Source organism: Haemaphysalis longicornis, unplaced genomic scaffold (genome assembly GCF_048455015.1).
Source record: "Haemaphysalis longicornis isolate Haplotype H1 unplaced genomic scaffold, Haemaphysalis longicornis Haplotype H1 scaffold_10, whole genome shotgun sequence".
Lineage (NCBI taxonomy): Eukaryota > Metazoa > Arthropoda > Arachnida > Ixodida > Ixodidae > Haemaphysalis > Haemaphysalis longicornis.
In genome coordinates, this window is record NW_027526204.1 from 100,669,766 (window position 1) to 100,686,533 (window position 16,768).

General features: G+C 46.3%; 1 protein-coding gene across 1 annotated transcript in view; it reads left to right on the forward strand.

Annotated features, from left to right (window-relative positions):
- The window catches only part of LOC144158965 (XK-related protein 6-like), a 26,386-nt gene continuing 9,618 nt past the window's right edge, over positions 1–16,768 (forward strand). The window contains exons 1-4 of the mRNA XM_077690178.1: positions 1–860; positions 4,978–5,183; positions 12,063–12,348; positions 13,123–13,354. Coding sequence (XP_077546304.1) covers positions 460–860; positions 4,978–5,183; positions 12,063–12,348; positions 13,123–13,354 — 1,125 coding nt within the window. The 5' untranslated portion in view covers positions 1–459. The remainder of the gene's footprint in view (positions 861–4,977; positions 5,184–12,062; positions 12,349–13,122; positions 13,355–16,768) is intronic.

Below are 16,768 nucleotides of genomic sequence, written 5' to 3' on the forward strand. Positions count from 1 at the left end.
TCCGGCTCGGAGTCTCTCCGTGGCGTGCAGGAGTACGGAATGCGCGGAAACCGAAAACAGAAACCGTCAAAATAACTGAAGCATGCAAGTTCACGTCGTCGCTCACATTCCGCCGTTTCGACGAGGCCTCCAACGCGACCAGCGAGCTGTGGCTTGACGCGTGAAGAGAACAAAAGGACCCGCGTGGATCGAGCAGTGTTATAAAAAGCAGGGGGGAGAGGCTGGATCCCTGCGGAGTACGTCACTGTGCTCCGGTCAAACGTCACGCTCAGCCGAGGACGAAAAGGATGCGTGTTGCGCTGGTTGCGGTCCTGTTGTCAGATGATGACCCGTCGAGGGTTCCGTGCCAGTGGACCGCGATGTGCGGTGGAGTGCCCTGCGCTGCCGCTGACATCAGGCAGCAACGAATTGAGTGAGATCACGTCCCCGTGGCTCTAATGGCAGCGGCGGAACGGAGCGATGTCAGCAGAAAAAGCGGAGGTGCGTGGTGCCAACGGATCGACGGACTCGAACTGCAACTGCGAGCCCGTCGTGACGGTCGTCAAGCCGTCGTCGATGCGAACGGCTTTCAAGCAACGCAAGTACACCATTCTCGACGGCCTGTGCGTCCTGTGCTCCGTGGGGAGCTTCTTGTTCGACACCGGCTCGGACATCTGGGTCGCGTACCGACACTACAATGACGGCAGCTACTGGTACTTCGGGCTCACCGTGGCCTTTATTCTGGTACCAGCGACCATCATGATGTGCTTCAGCTTTCGCTGGTACCTGCTAGATCTCAAGCAGCACGGCAAGCATCCGTCCAAGTTGCAGTGGTGTGTGCGGACGGCTTTTCATTTGTTGCAGCTCGGACAAGTCGTCAGGTGAGATTAGCGGCGAAATTTGTCCGCCAGTGAAGCGACGTCATGTTTGCTGTGGCAGTGTTTGGCTGTGTTATTGCGCGCTCTGCGTTCAACAAGGTTGCATTTTGTGAAACTACGCACAGAAACTAGGCGAGGCCGGGTGTGCGGATAGCTGCCAAGTGCACGTCGCAGCGGCCCTGATCGTCTTTTGATTGTTTTCAGCTGTTTATTGACAGCCGTAATTCACTGCCTGGCAACGATCTGCTCTAGGGCCAAACAATGCCTTCTGCATATACGGATTGTTGGCTGTCTCGCTGATATAAGTCGCCTGAACAATGCAGTGTACTTTCCCTGCTATCTCGGTTTTTATCTCGGGTTTCGCGCCCGCGTGTGATTTCACCGTGGAGCTGTGTTGTAAAACATCTAGTGTGCTGTAAAACATCTACTAACTTCGTGTCGTCGGATATATTTTGGTAAATTACAAGGGCGAAAAGGCTACCTCAATGTCAAAATACATGCAACTTAAATACAATTTAAAGGAACCATGAAAACAACACACCTTCTTGTTTCATTTTAAAGAACAGCCGTTTGATAAAAACAACTTGATGATCCACTCTATTACGGTATCGAAGATGACTGTTTCTCGACGAGAAAACTCACAAATATTGATAAATGGGAAGTTTCATGCTGGACGACGTCAGCGGTGGTGTCATTGGAGATCGAGGCACTAAAACAGAGCAATCACTCCATGCTAGTATTCGAGCAGTGCTATCATATGGAATGAGAACAGCAAATACGATCACAGTCATGTTGATATGTGGCAACTTTTTGCGGCAGCCACCATTAACACGGTCTTGTTCCTTAAATTTGATATCATAGGAGCAGTGCGAGACGGTGGCTGGTGATTGAGTTGCCGCCGTTTCGTCTGCTTTTTTTTTATTATCCATGTGAAGTTTGCGTGGAAGTGAACAGATTCTTGTAATGACTGACCAGTCTTTGGATAGAGCAAACCAAGTCGTACTTTTCACCCGTCGTCATCATGGCTAAGGCGTCGTGCTGTTGAGCGAGCCCAAGAACACGGGTTTAATCTTGGCAGCAGTGGCTACTTTTCAAATGGAGGCGAAAAGGGAAAACGCCTCTGAGTCGAGCTTTTGGCGCACATTTAAGATACCCGGCTGGTAAAAATTAATCTGGCACCCTCAATTATGGTGCATCCCATAGTGCAAGTGCAGATTTGGTGTGTTAAACCCCATATTTTTTTTTTTTTGAACTTGTATTTCACCTGTGTGGTCCTTTCAGCAATGATTAAAGCACTTAAAAACATGGATGTGCGTAGCTCGGTGCACTTCACTTATTGTGCAGCAAAGTCGCGTCTATTTCGAACTAGCCGAAAGTGGCTTATTTCTTTTGGGACTACTTTCGGCCATTGGATTTTCAACTTTAGCCCCTTTGGTATTGCCGAAGTAAAATTTTGGATCTCAGACAGATTACTACTGTAAAGACGACAAACTGCCATATTTGCGCATTGCATGCGCTTAAGTCGTGCCAAAAGGGAAACTTTCAACGCGCGGCCTTTCCTTTCTGTGCACTAACTTTAGCAGGCAGTGTTCAGACCACATTTTTATGTCGTGTTTTATAGCGGGACACACTGTTCATCTTATTAAAGAAGCACGGACCACACAAAGGAGAACTGTCTGTACTCTGCTGCCAGAAAGAGGTAAAATGCAAATGGAACCTTGATGCACGAAATAGCGTTTTTTTTTTTTTTTTTTGAGTGAGGCTAAATATGGGCGGGACAGATCTTACAGGCACAAAGTGTAGCAAGTGAGGTGAGTTGAAGCACATTCATCGTGAACGTAGCACAATAACGAGGCAAGTAAGTGCACAGGGAACCTAAATAAATTATAAATTTAAATTAATATTATCGCTCACATAAACGCACCACAACCAAGCTATCGTTTTACTGCTTGGAGCCGTAACTTTGGTTTTCCTTTTTACTTTTAATTAAGGAGTTCTGGCAGGAAATTTTCCTGTTATGGTTCTTTTTGCTGCTATGGGTGCCTACCAGCTCAGTAAGCATAGAATGGCGCATTAGATGGTCGATCACAGTGTAAATGATTATTTACAGCCTCGTTTATTTGTGCCAGTTTCGGTTTCGAACAAGCAAACACCAAGGCGGCTGCTATGACAGGAAGGTACTCATGAGAGAGAGAGAGAGAGAAACGTCTATTTGAGCTTTCTGAAGTGGGAGTGGTTTCTTACTCCGGGAATCCACGAGGTGAGAAGAGAGCCTTCGCTCTAGATGCCAGGAGTTGCTGTACGTCCAGATGGCTGCTGGTCACCAGGTTAGAGCTCCCACAGCTCAGTGGTGGGAAGAGGGGATTGGAGAAGCGGAAGTTTGGGATTGCGCTTACACTGTATTATAATATGAGGTAGAGTTCCGGGTTGTGAACAGAACTGGCATTCAGCAGAGTATTGACTTCGAAACGTACGATGCAGGCGAACTGGGTTAGGGAAGGTATTAGTTTGTATTCTGCGGAGTAGTGATCCTTCTTCCTTGGGGTGAGGGGGAGGAAAGTGTAGTCTGTCGGAGCAGTAATACTGCGTTATGTCTTGATAGGTGATGAGAGGGATGGATGATGTGGTCTCTTCGGAAGCCTGGAGAGGAGGGTGCAGGCTTGCTGATGAGCAAAGTTGTTGTCCGTCAGTGCAGGCCGTCAGAACAGGCCGTCAGAACAGGCACATGCAGGCCATGGCAAACTCGAATTCTTTGGAAGCTCTGGCGTGAAGTGTTTTGCAGTACTTGAAGTGTTTTGCACCAAAAAACGAAGAAAAAGAAGTGAAGAAAGCAATGCTAGCGCAATGTAGCAGTAAAAAAGTCTTCGAAAAGTATTGCCAGGGGAAGCCAAAATGTTTTCCCTCCAACGCAGGTAAGCAGACTTAAAGGGGCCATGCAGACCAAACACAAGTTTAGTTCATTCAAAAGATTGCCTCGTTAGAATCACACTGCCTACACTTTTAACGCACACTTCGCTCAAATTAGCTATATAATGAGGAAAAAAATGGCCGTGTATCTGCTCCTTTCGTTGCAAATGTCACCGAAAGACGAGTCGACTGGCGCCCCTGCCAAGTGAAGGCCTCCCTTCTCTTTCCCGCTCACCTCTTATGCTGTTCCTCAAACGCAAATTAGGCAGGGCGTATCAGCTTGCCAAACCAGCTAATTGTGCTTAAATGTAATGCATATTCATTTTCAAGCGGTAAGAATGGTGGGGTAAACAATGAAAGTTACGAAAATACGCATAAACATAGAAGTACCGATGCGCACTGCTGTTGATACTGGGCGCACTACGCTTGTTTAAGCTGCACAACTGTCCGCCACTTTGGAGTTGTCTTACACGACACTGGCCGATTGGCGTAAGCGACATTGTCTTACGTGACCCTGTTTGTCAAGCATACCTCATGTTTCACGAAACGATTATGTTATACCGTAACAAAAACAAGCCAGGTGCAAATACAGTCAAATTAAAATAAAGCAATGGCAGACAATGTTCAGCGCCATCTGGGATGGCTGGTGGTAAGCAAGGCTGGCGAACCTCATCATCATCATCACCACCACCACCACCACCGCCACAGCTTATCTACGCCCACTGCAGGGCAAAGGCCTCTCCCATTGATCTACAATTACCCCGGTCCTGTGCTATCTGCGACCAATTTATCCCCGTAGGCTTATTGGTCTCATCTGCCCACCTAACTTTCTGCCACCCCTGCAACGCTTGCCTTCCGCTTGGCGAGCCTCATGGCGCACTGGAGGTTCATTTGAATACCCGCTTCTGTGACTTCATGGCAGACGCCACGAAAACACACTATTTGGCGGGAGAATCAAAATTTTAATGTCAATTATTTAATTTTGTATCAAATACGGCATTGTTTGCTCCCGGACAAGCACTGGGGGCTGTATAAAACACAAAATCTTTTGAATAAAACAAACTTGTACCTTGTCTTCGTGGCCCCTTTAAGTTCCGCGAAGATTTTTTTTTGTAAGTTGATGTCCGTGTATTTGTGTCTCCATTTCGTTTGCGTTGTTACCAATACCGTCCCGAACACCCGAATGCTGCCACCGTTGGCCCCCCCTGTGCAGGTATGTGGACGCCCTCATCTACGGCCTCAAGAGCGCGCGCAGCAAGTCGGAGCAGCGGGAGTTCTACCGGCGCAGTGCGGAGGAGGACGTGGACGCCAGCATGCTGCGCCTGTTCGAGTGCTTCATGGAGGCCACCCCGCAGCTCATCCTGCAGATCTGCATCCTCGCCAGGGACTACCCGCACCAGGAGGAGGACTTCTGGACCAGTCAGTTGGCGACGCCCCGCTCTCTTCTTTTCTGACTTCAAACTGGGGGCTTTTACACACTGAGGCTGCGCTTAGGTTTTGATGTTTGCTGCAGATTGATTCAGCCTACTAAAGTGCAGCTTGGTACGTATCGACGGATGGGAAAACTAGCGAGAAAAAAAATTAGCAGTGGCTTAGCCCGGCTATGCCAGGATATACGTAGCGTGAGTTAAGGTTCAGCTGGTTATTCTTAGGTTTCCTAGTTGCCTAGGATTAGCTGATTATCATGCTTACTGCTGCTAAAACGATTTCAAATCCAATTTAATCCAATCCAGTCCAGTCCAGTCACTGCACCTCGCGCATGCGCAGCACGGCTCTCCAGGAGCCACGTGATACGGCTATCAAGTGACTCCAGCACAGCGTCAGACTTCACTACTACACAACGGAGGCGCACAGCTGAGCACGCGGCGGCGCCAGTGCGTCTGCCGCGGCTATGACGTCACTCCTCTGGATTGCGCAGACCGGCCAATGTGCAGACCCAATGCTCTACACACCCGTACTCCAATTGGATTACAAATAGAAAAATAAAAAGAAGAACCAATAAATAAATAAATAAAAAGAAAGGAACCAATACAATCTAATTTAATCCAATCCAAGCCAAGCCAATCCAATGCTCCTCGCGCTTGCGCAGCAGGGCCCTTCAAGGTCCACGCGAAACTGCTCAACCTCGGCCAGTGTAGCTTATGCTACAAAAAAAAGGACGCAGACACAAGGAGAGACGAAACAACATAGCGCTGGACCTTTGTCTCATCTCGTCTCTCCATGTTGTTGCGTCCTTCTTTTCGCTGGTTTTCCAATCTGTCAGCCTACTGCTTGGGATGTTTAATGGAGTCCGAAATCCTCTACACGAAGGCCCCGTCAGGAACATAGTGGTGCAACCACTATGAATCTGTTTGTTATCGCACCACTACAGGGCCTTACCCAGAAATTTTTTTAAGTGCAGAAAACTTTAGGGACTCGCCTTGTTGTAGCTCGCTCGCTGGACCCAAGTAGAGCCCCACAGCGTACCGACATAGTGGCGTCCCACAGAGGCGTCGAAAACCAAGCGGTTTTTATAGTCATAAGTGTTCGAAACTCCTGAACCGTTTACCCTTGTCATACATCTCCCCGTTGTTTACCCCAAGGAAAACTGCAGGTACATTTCAGGCAAAATATATGTAATTAACCGGCAGCGGCCGTGTTCATTCAGTTAAAATTGCACGTTGGGTCGGTTTTTACGATAGTAAGCGAAAAAAAGTGGCAGTTAAAGAAAAAAATTCCGCGTTCCAAGCTGCGCAGTAAGACGCCAGCGGCACCAGCACGTGCAGGAGGAAAAGCAGGCACAAAAAGAACAAAACTCCTGCTGGCACAGTTTCAGGCAGGAGGCGCGCGAGCACTGTGAAGGTGGGAAATTTGAATTGAATTGGACAAACCTCCGTTCCATTCATCAAGAGAGGAGTGAGGCAGGGTGACGAAGAGTGTGATGGGTGGTAGCGTTTAGCGGATAACGGCGCTACAGCCCATTATGGCGAATGACGGCTGCGCACTTCCGACAGCTTTCGTGTGGAGTGGAACTGCTTTGATTTTCTTTTCGGAAAGAGTTATGGGTTATGGGAAGGTTGACGTTTGGCCAAAGGAACACTAGCACTCGCTTACATTGCCTGAAAAATACTTCAGGGAGGTTCGATTCTAGATGTTCGAATCAGAGCAGCTAGTATTTGCAAAATCGCTACAAAAAAAAAAACTGGTGATGTCACCTCATCTAACTGCGTTAATTGCAGCAGCTAATCATGTGGCAAGTGGTCGCATCTCACAAAAGGTCATATATACTACTGTCAAACAGGTAAGAGATGGCAGTCATAATATTGACACATTATTAGGGGTTTGAGAGATTTTCCCATGAGATGTTGGGCTCGGCAGAAGCCATGCTCATCAAGTGTCGGCAAATGTGTCATCACCGGAACTGACGCTGGTTCCAACATTATGTAAGTGAGCTAAAAAAAAAAAAAAGTGGCGGGAAATCAACTCTAGGATATCAAAAATTAATGGAAGGACTACAATGTGTCCTAATTAGATAATAAATGCTGGAAATAGCTAGTAATTACACAAACTTGAAAATTACTTTTCAAAGTTACTGCGGTTCCATTGTCGCCACTAGCCCTTTTTGGCTTATTATGCATGGTGCCGCACAGCCAAGCTAAACTTGGCTTTTGCCGACAGCAGTGCAGAAAATCGGTCGGAACCCTGGAATTCACGGAGTGAAACAAAAGATTTGCAGTCGACTCGCTATAATTCAAACTCGAAGGGACCAGAGGATTTTGTTTGAATTATCAGAAGTTATCGTAAGACTCTGGGCAAAGTAACAGCACACATTATGATTAGGCATTGATTTTAATCACATTTTTTTTTTTAATTTTGAAGTGTTTTTAAGTGTAACTACACAAAATAAATGAAAAACAAAGGCATAAGGTCCACATGCCGTATGCGTCACTTTCGTTACCGCCGTGTGGTTTCTCTTCTTTTTTTGCTGAAACGCGATTGCGCGATTTCGCATTTCTCTATTTCAGGGGTTCTCAAGCATGTTGGTCCCAGGGAACCCTGCTAAGTTCCGTTAAGTGCCAAGGAACCCCCCTCCCGCGATTTTTCATTCCGTTCATGCTACATTAACGTGCAATAAATTCAAAAGCAAGCAAGGGTATTGTTTTTTTTCCCCCGTCGACTTTATGCGAATGCGTACGCTAGCGGCACCCATCTCCAAACAGGAGAAATGTGCATGGGGCATTGATGCATTCGCTTGGAACTAATTTTACAGCTCGTTAAACTTTGGTGTCTGAAATGGACATTCGAAATGGTGCCACCAAAGTTTAATTAATTGTAAAATTAGGTACAAGCGAACGCATCAACAAACCGAGAGAGAGAGAGAGAGAGAAACTTTATTTGAGCCCCATGGGGCTAGTCTGGGTGGCCGGTGACCGGCGGTGGTAACCGGCCGGTGACCATTGCAGCTCGCTGAATGACCGATTCTCTTATTGCATTCACCAGGGTTCCTAGTATTGAAAAATATAAAGATTACAGTTTTACGACTAACAGTGTTTTGTCTATTGTTCCTCCAAAAATGGATAATTCTCTTTAATTGTCTTGGGAACTAATTGACTGACTCAAAAAATAATGCCACATTTGAAATAAGAGGAGAGAAAGCAGCAAGACTGACAAGTTTCACAGCGTTTACTTAAAAACTAAAGGAAGCTGGTCTCGACGTGGGTCAACGAGCTTATAATTACATCGAAGACTTTCTTTCCAACCGCACCGCCCCTGACACTGATGATCCTACGCTGAATTGCTGAAAACTCCGCCGTGCTTCCGAAACTGCAAAGCTGTCAGTATTGCTGTAGTGTATTTGCGCGATTTTAATGCGCCCCCATTTGAAACGCGCAGCTACTCAAGAAAATTTTTAAAAAATGATAATTTCACACTGACCGTACGGTGCAGATGAAAAGGACATGACACCATGTACCTGGAAGAAGGAGATTTTATTTGGCGTACGCAGCTGTAGAAGCCAAAAATGATTGTGCTTTTTATCCAGCTGCTGGTGGAAATAAAGTTGTAGTTGGGAACATTGTAGCTGTTTGCGATTTCAAGTGCCTTGATCTCCATGATTCTAGGCGTGACTGGCTAATTGCAGCAGCACAAAAAAATGTGCAACAGCTAACCAATTGTAGTGGCATGCCATTGAGGAATTAGTGCGCCAGAATTCACTCACGGAGTGTTGACGGATTGTTTTTATTGGATTGAGTTGGATTTTTAAGGGACTTCGTGTCCGTTCCGCATGGCAGTGCTGCTGGCCACTTTAATGCCTATTTCGGTTTTGAGCCCGATTGTAACAAAGAAGGGTGTGCGTTAGAATCGTGAAAATACGATATTTACTTTGTCGCAGCGCTTGTGCGAAAGTGAGCTGACGGGTTGATGGGTCGGAGAATTGGCGGGGCATTCTTTGTTTTTACATTTAGTCTCTGAAGTGGAGAATGCATGGTTGGTCTGCGTGAATGGAAAAGGGACGATGCAGCAACTCAAGTGCAGCTCGAGCGTGTTTGTGACAAAGTGACACTACCGACGGTTTCAACTCGCGCCACGCTTCTGAAATGCTCGGTAAAAAAAAAAAAATACAGACGGAAGAGACGACAAGCAAGGCAGGAACATTCCAGGAATATCTTTTTGAATTCTCTTCCTCTACTGCACGTACTCCATACCTTTATTGAGGATCTTTGATCAGGCATTGCCATTCCTGCCATTTACAATGCAATCACAGCTTGGACACCATCATTTATATCAGTAATAAAACTAGAAAATCAAGTAGTCCAAAAACTCGTGCCAAGTACGCACTAGGCAGTTCAAGCAAAAATGCCCAAATTGTCCCAGAGTCCAAAAAATTTGCCATAGACTGTGTATATAGATACCGTATATATAAATGCCATATTTTCATGCATAAAACCCACACCAATCACTGACAGATTTTGACAGTACATCGGGGGGTGGATAATATACAAATTTTGCCCCACAGTGCAGCCTCACTGCAATGTGCACTGCACCGTTATGTGTGCATTATCACTACGTAGCTGTTATTGCAATCTTCCTTCTGCTTTATTCTAGCTGTATTATAATACTAATACTTGTATCCATACTTTCATTTTATTGTATCTGGCATGAATACGACTACTTTCTACCTAAATACTGCCATATCAATACTATTGTACTATGGTGTACTCGTATCCGTACTTGCATTGTATTGTATCTGGTTAAAGCACTCTTACCAATTAGTACCCTAATAGTATTCATACTGCCATATAAATACTACTGCCATGTCATGGTGTCTGTACGTGCATCATACTGTATGTGGTACGAATGCTGCTACCGATTACTGTAACAATACGCGTACTACCACACAAATACTACAGTCAAGTCCATTTATAATGATACCGTTTATAGTAATATGTCGGATGAAGCGCTGAAGAACTATGGCACCGTCCACTTCTGTGTGCGCTCTATGGTAAAGTACACCATTCATTGCAACACTTCAATTCCGCGATATCAGGTATAACGATTGAATTCGGTTACAGCATACACCGAAAATGTGAGCTTCCGCTGGCTCTCCACGCCAGCAGCATGCGCAGCGATGCGCCTGTCATTCTGTCCACACCTCAGAAAATGAGTCAACTGCGCCACTTATGAGGAAGCGGGGGGAGGAGGAGAGAAGTTTTCCTTCTGAAAACCCCTTTGGCGCCACCGCTTTGGCCTCATCCCTGCGCTCACCCGATCGCTCGCTCGCAAGTCGAGCCACTCGCGCGTTCGCTTGTTGTGTCACGTGCGCACTGCTTTGAATTTGGCTGGGTGCCTTCCTGAACTGCCTCTGTTTTTCTGCGGGAAGGATGTCAGGGCCGATGTTTTGGAAACATCCGAGTGCCTCGCTGAAGAGGCGATCGTTGTGCGGATACGTGCTGCGGACAGCGGTGGCAGTGACAGCTCTGACAACAAGGTTACTACGCAGCCTACTCGAGTAGCATCTTCGCAGGAGGCCCAACGCATGATACAGTCCCTCAGGGTCTTCGTTTTCGCCGAGAACCCTTTGCTCAGCTAGGTGGAGCACTTATAGATGCTCTTCGAAAAGATGTGTGCCAGCATCTTGATACATCGCTTGGAACTAATTTTACAGCTCATTAACCATTGGTGGCACCAGTGGCAAGGATTAAGTGCCCATTTCAAACACCGAAATTTAATGAGCTGTAAAATTAGTTCCAAGCGGTGCATGAAAAAACCAAATCTCTTATTGCATTCACCAGGGTTCATAGTACTGGAAAATAAAAGATTACAGCTTTATGACAAAAACTGCTTTGTCTATTGTTTGACCAAAAATGGCCAAATCTCTAATTATCTTGGGAACTAATTGACCAACTCAAAAAATAGTGGCATATTTGAAATCAGTCAGAGAAAAGCAGCAAGACTGACAAGCTTCACAGAGTTTAAAAATTAAAAGAAGCTGTTTTAAGAGCAGTGTAACCCTTAAATAGCCGTGAAGAGAAAATACAACTTCGTTTAGTTTGATAGACCTAGGATTCAGTATCTCACTCAGCTCCAGTAGAGCCACAAAAGATGTTTTTTTAACGAAAAAAAGCAAGAAGTATTTACAAACTTTGAAATTTTGCGCCACAGTGATGTGTTATGAGCAAAAATGACGTCATACGGGCCAACAATAAAACATAATTTTAAGTACGTTAACTGCACGTTGGCATTCAAGTGATGCGGTCAAATGGAACTAGAGGCCCCATTACAGACGTCCAGTCATGTGTCGTTGCGACAGGTCAGTTAGGCGGCCGCCAATCGCACAAACAAGGTTCTGTAACGTCATAGAGAAGTTGCGGGAAATTTGCTAGGGGGTTGCGACGGCTTGACACGTTTTCTTTAATATCTCCGTTATTTGTTCGAAGATTGCAACGATATTGGTATCATTGTTATCGGGACTAATCAGTCTTTCTAATAAACACAACTTGTATTTTGTCTTCATGGCTCCTTTAAACGCGCGAAAATACGGTACGTGGACTAGACTGTTAATCGACCAGATTTAGGGGAAATCCCCAAGGTGGAGTAAGTTTCTCAAAGAGTAAGTAAGGAAAGTTTGACAAGGAACGTCTGGACCAGGACGAATTTTTCTTCAGCTGCGAAGTTTCTGAGAAAGCTGTTTAGCTTTCCTTTGTAGCCGTATGGCTGCATTCAGGTGGATTTCAAACTTTCCTTCGCAGTGGACTAGACTGCACTACCGTATATACTCCGCTCCCTTGCTGATCCCCTTCCCCCCATCACGTGGTGCAGTGGTGGCACAGAACGTGTCCATCGTGACGTCCCTGGTGTCGGTGGCCTGGTCGCTGGCCTCGTACAACAAGTCACTGCGGCTGGTCATCGAGGACAAGGCCAACATGCGGTGGCGGGGGGCGGCCGTGTACTTCCTGTGGCGCCTGCTGGTGCTGGTGCCCCGCGTGCTGGCCCTGGGCCTGTTCGCCTCCATCTTCCCCCTCTACATGTTCCTCGTGTGCGGCCTGCGCTGGCTGCTCATGTCCGTGTGGATCATCTCCATGAAGACCCAGTTCTACGAGAACAGGTGCGCATCGGTGCTGCTTGGGTGGTGGGTTACACCTGTGCTACACGGTCGTTTCAAAGGCCTTCGGAAGGCCGTTGAACCAATTGTCTATCGAGTGCCCCATTGTAAATACATAGGGAGCAGTAGTGGGGGAGAGTCCAATCGTCAATTGAAAGTTACCGTGTAGCACAGGCATTACTCTTCTTCAAGCTCCGAGATAGGCTTTTGTTAACCCCTTAACCGTTTAGGACGAGTGCAGCTCGTCTTTGCCGAACTGTCCCAAAACCGTTTTGGACGAGCTCACCCGCTCGAGATAATTCTCGTCTTGAGCGTAATGAACGAGACTGACTTGTTATTGGGCTATTTAGCAAGTCGCTTCGCAGATGGCAGCACTGGCGGGTTTCCCTACCCGCCGCGGTGGCTCAGTAGCTAAGGCGCTGTGCTGCTGAGCACGAGGATGCGGGTTCAATTCCCGGCCGCGGCGGCCGTTTTTCTGATGGAGGCGAAAAGTGAAAACGCCAGTGTGTGAGATTTCGGCGCACGTTACAGGTCCCCAGGTGGTCAAAATTAACCCGGAGCCCTCCACTACGGCGCGCCTCATTGCCTGCGTTGTGTCGACACGTTAAACCTTACAATCATTCAATCAGTCAATCACAAATGAAAGCATGGCTGCAGTAGAGCTGAGCGAGCTACCAATGGCTAGCTCTTTTTCAAATTGATCAGAGCTGCATATCTTGTCTTGATAGCTCCTTGCCAACGCTTGAGGGGGGACACGGGATGCGGGTGGTGGTGCAGGGTGGAGGAGCTGGTGTACAACTTTGTGCTGGGCGTGGTGTTCATCTTCTGCTACCTGAACCCCGTGGACACGCCGACGCGCTTCCGGCTGGCCGTCTTCTATGTGGGCACCTTTGTGGAGAACAGCGTGCTGCTGGGCGTCTTCTGCGCCTACAGCCCGCCGGGCCTCTGGTACAAACTGCCCGCCGTCCTCGGGGGCAGCCTCTGCTTCCTCCTGGGCATCACCTTCATGGTGGGTGTTCAGTGGAATTCAGCGCTGCGTGTTGCCTCTTTCTGTCCCATTTGTTGGCCGTGTTTTGAATTCCATGGAATATGCCCATTGCTGGTACTGCCCTTGACCCCATCTTTACTATATGTGCATTAGATGGTTAGATGAGATTAGTGTAGATTAGATTGTTTAATGTTTGTTAGTTGAAACGAGTCTAGGACCATACAAAGGCGGAACACTAGAAGATGAGGTACAGGGTGGGAGAACTCAGTTTCAAAGAAAAAAAGGATTAACTCTTTCGTTACCACACCTATTCAAATTGATCACCGGCGATCGATGCTTTATATATTGCTTATTTGTGCATGTTGTAGTCGTTTCTCGTACACCTAATGCACCCCAGTGGTTAGTCTAGGCACTGCACCTTTAGAATCAGTTGAAATTTTCCCACTCCGGTGACATTGATATTTTTGACGGCGTTTTTTGCGAGCTGAGGTGCGTGTGTTTTTGAGAAAGGGGGCATGGTTGCCGCACTTCACAAAAAAGCGTGCCACTCGTGGTTGGGCTGCATTGCCATTGATTTTTTTGTTATCAGAAGGCTCCTAGCAAGTGAAATACCAAATTATGTTGTCAGCTTTGTGATCCGACAGCGTTGAGATGTGATAATTACCTGAAAATGACTAGCGATCTTTGGTTTGGAGAAAGGGTAGCTTTATTCTGCCAAAGCTAATTTCTGAAGGTTCCCCGCATGTCTAACAAGTGGACCTGGCATTCTTGGCCAGTTTCCATCCAGCAGTTCCGGTTTCATTTTTGTGTTCTGAAATTCATATTTGGCACTACTACGCAGTTACTCAACTGCAAGCTTATTTAATTGCCATGGCACCTCCGTTGCCCACTACTCTGCCTCAAAAAAAGCACGTCGCTCGTGCTTCCACTTCTCCCACGCCTTACTTCTGCGATAACAGCTTCAGCTAAAAGTTGAAAGGTAAAACCAAGCATCGCCTCCGGTATTTTACAATGCCAAATGCATCAGCCCCGAGCGGCTGATTGAGCCCTTTTCTTCTATTCCGGCCACTCTTCCCCGATTGCTAGCCTTCCCAGCGCTTTAGTCACGTGACCAGCTCATCTTGGGGTAAGGTGTGGTGGAAAGCGGCAACATTGGCGAAACGTGCTCCGCCACGAGGACCAGTGTTGAGTTTTCTATCGCTGGTGAGAGCACTTCTTAATCTCAAACATCGGTTGCCTTGGCAACCAGGCACAAGTTGCTCTCGAATTCAGTTATGGTTGAGTGATCCAAGGGGGCACCTGGGTCTTTAGGACCAAAAAATTGCCCCATAAGTTTTTTTTAGGTATCACTTTTCTCTTCATTTGCTCAGTTTTTCCTCCAAAAATTCCATATGTCGAACAGTACCAGGTACTTTTAAAAGCCATAAAGGCCTCATTTGAACAAAGAAATAATTATTTTCCCATAATTCCTCACTTTTTCACCACAAGTGGCATCACAGTTATACAAAATTCTCGAGAGGTACATCCCAGCACGTAGTGCAGCTAGGAAGATCATTTTTCTTGCACTGCGAAGCTGAATGTTTTAAACCATGCGATATGGGAAGCAGATTTTGCATTTTGTGTTTCAGTAGTTGTTTATGTTTAATTAGCATTATTTTTAATTGGTTAGCAGGAGTAGTTCGAACCTAGAGGTTAGAATTGATGTAAACGTGTATGTGATTGCAAGACAAAAAACTGCTTCCCAATTTCATTCTCCACAACTTCTTTTATCTAGTATTCATGTCTTGCTGGTAATCTTTTGTTGAATAGTTTTTTCCCTATTGTTCTCAAGAACAATCAAGAATTTTTTTTAATTAATTCTGAAACTAGTTGTCTCACATCAAAACTAATTAGATATTTGAAATGAGCTAAAAAAACTGAACAAGCTCGTGAAGTTTTGTCAAAATTGGTTGGCAAGCAAAAAAAAAAAAAGTTTGTAAGACCAGTGTGCCCCCTTAATTAAGCTCGGGGCTCCCACCTTACGACATGTGGGCAGTGTAGGCATACCACTCACTCCCATTGGGAAGCAGGCGATACATCTGGCATTGTAAAATACAGGAGGCGATGCACCAAGTAGTTGAATATCAGTTTAGACGAGGAGAGCACTTCCAATCGGCCTTGAACACCGCCAGCTGTTACCCCACATGTACCCTCCTTCACCCCCCCGGGACCACCCCCCCCCCCCACACACACACACACACACAAAATGCCTGCAAGCCTCTAAACTACAAAAAGGTGAAATGAAGTGAAAAGTTATCAGCTACACTAAAAGATAAGGGCCGGGCAAGAATACAATAATGTATAGATTCCTCAGCAATGCTCCCATTAAAAATGTTTCGTGTTTTGCATTAGGGGCACTAAAAGGCTCCTGGCATGGGTGTGCTGCTATGCTAATGAGTGTGATGATGTTGTTAATAGTGATTGCAGAAGGGCAGGCAGTAACGGAGAATAGATGGTTGCCAGCAACAGGTGTTTTTTAAGTGCAGAGCACTTTAGGCACTCGCCTTGTCGTCCTAGCTCACTCGCTCGACCCAAGTATATAGAGCACCAAGGCGGCGTCCCGGGGTAACGCTGTTGTTCACGGCATACCCCAGAGGCTTCGAAAGCCAAGTGGTTTATATAGTCATAAGAGTTCAAAACACGTGAAATGCTGGCGCTTGTCATACATCTTCCCGTTGTTTAGCGCAAAGAAAACTATAGGTACATTTGAGGAAAAATATACGTAATTAACCGGCAGCGCCCGCGTTCCTTTAGTTGAGGACACCGGTTGGGTTGGTTTTTTTTTATAGTAAACGCAAAATGTGGCAGTGCAACGCTGGCACGTGTGGGGAGAAAAGCACAAAGAGAACAGAACTCCCGCTGGCGCAGTTTCAGGCAGGCGGCGCGCGAGCACTGCGAAGGCGGGAAATTTGAATTGCATGGGAAAGTAGCAGTAAGCGGATAACGGCGGTACAGCCCATTATGGCGAATCACTGCTCTGCACTTCTGACAGCTTTCACATTGAGTGGAACGGCTTTAATTCTTCTTCTCTTTCTTTCTCTTTCAATCTCAAACGATCTCATTATATTGAGGGTTTATTGTACTTGTTTTATGCAAGGCCTGCACGTGTTGAGCTTTTCTGCACAGCTGCGGTGTCATGCGAGAAAGCCGATCTAAAAAAAGGCATGCTGTGCAGCAAAACTTGCATGCCGTTCAGCAGAGCCTACTTTACGGGGACATGCTCTTCAAAACAATTTTTTTTAACAATGAAGTTAGGAGGCTGAAAGTTTTGCAGCTTGTAGAGATTGAGCTCCTCTTGTCATACATATATGCAATCAGATTTCACATATCTACTCTGGATGAAATTTTTTGCAGCATGATGTGCAGAAAAATGGCTTTTTTATGCACACTATTTTT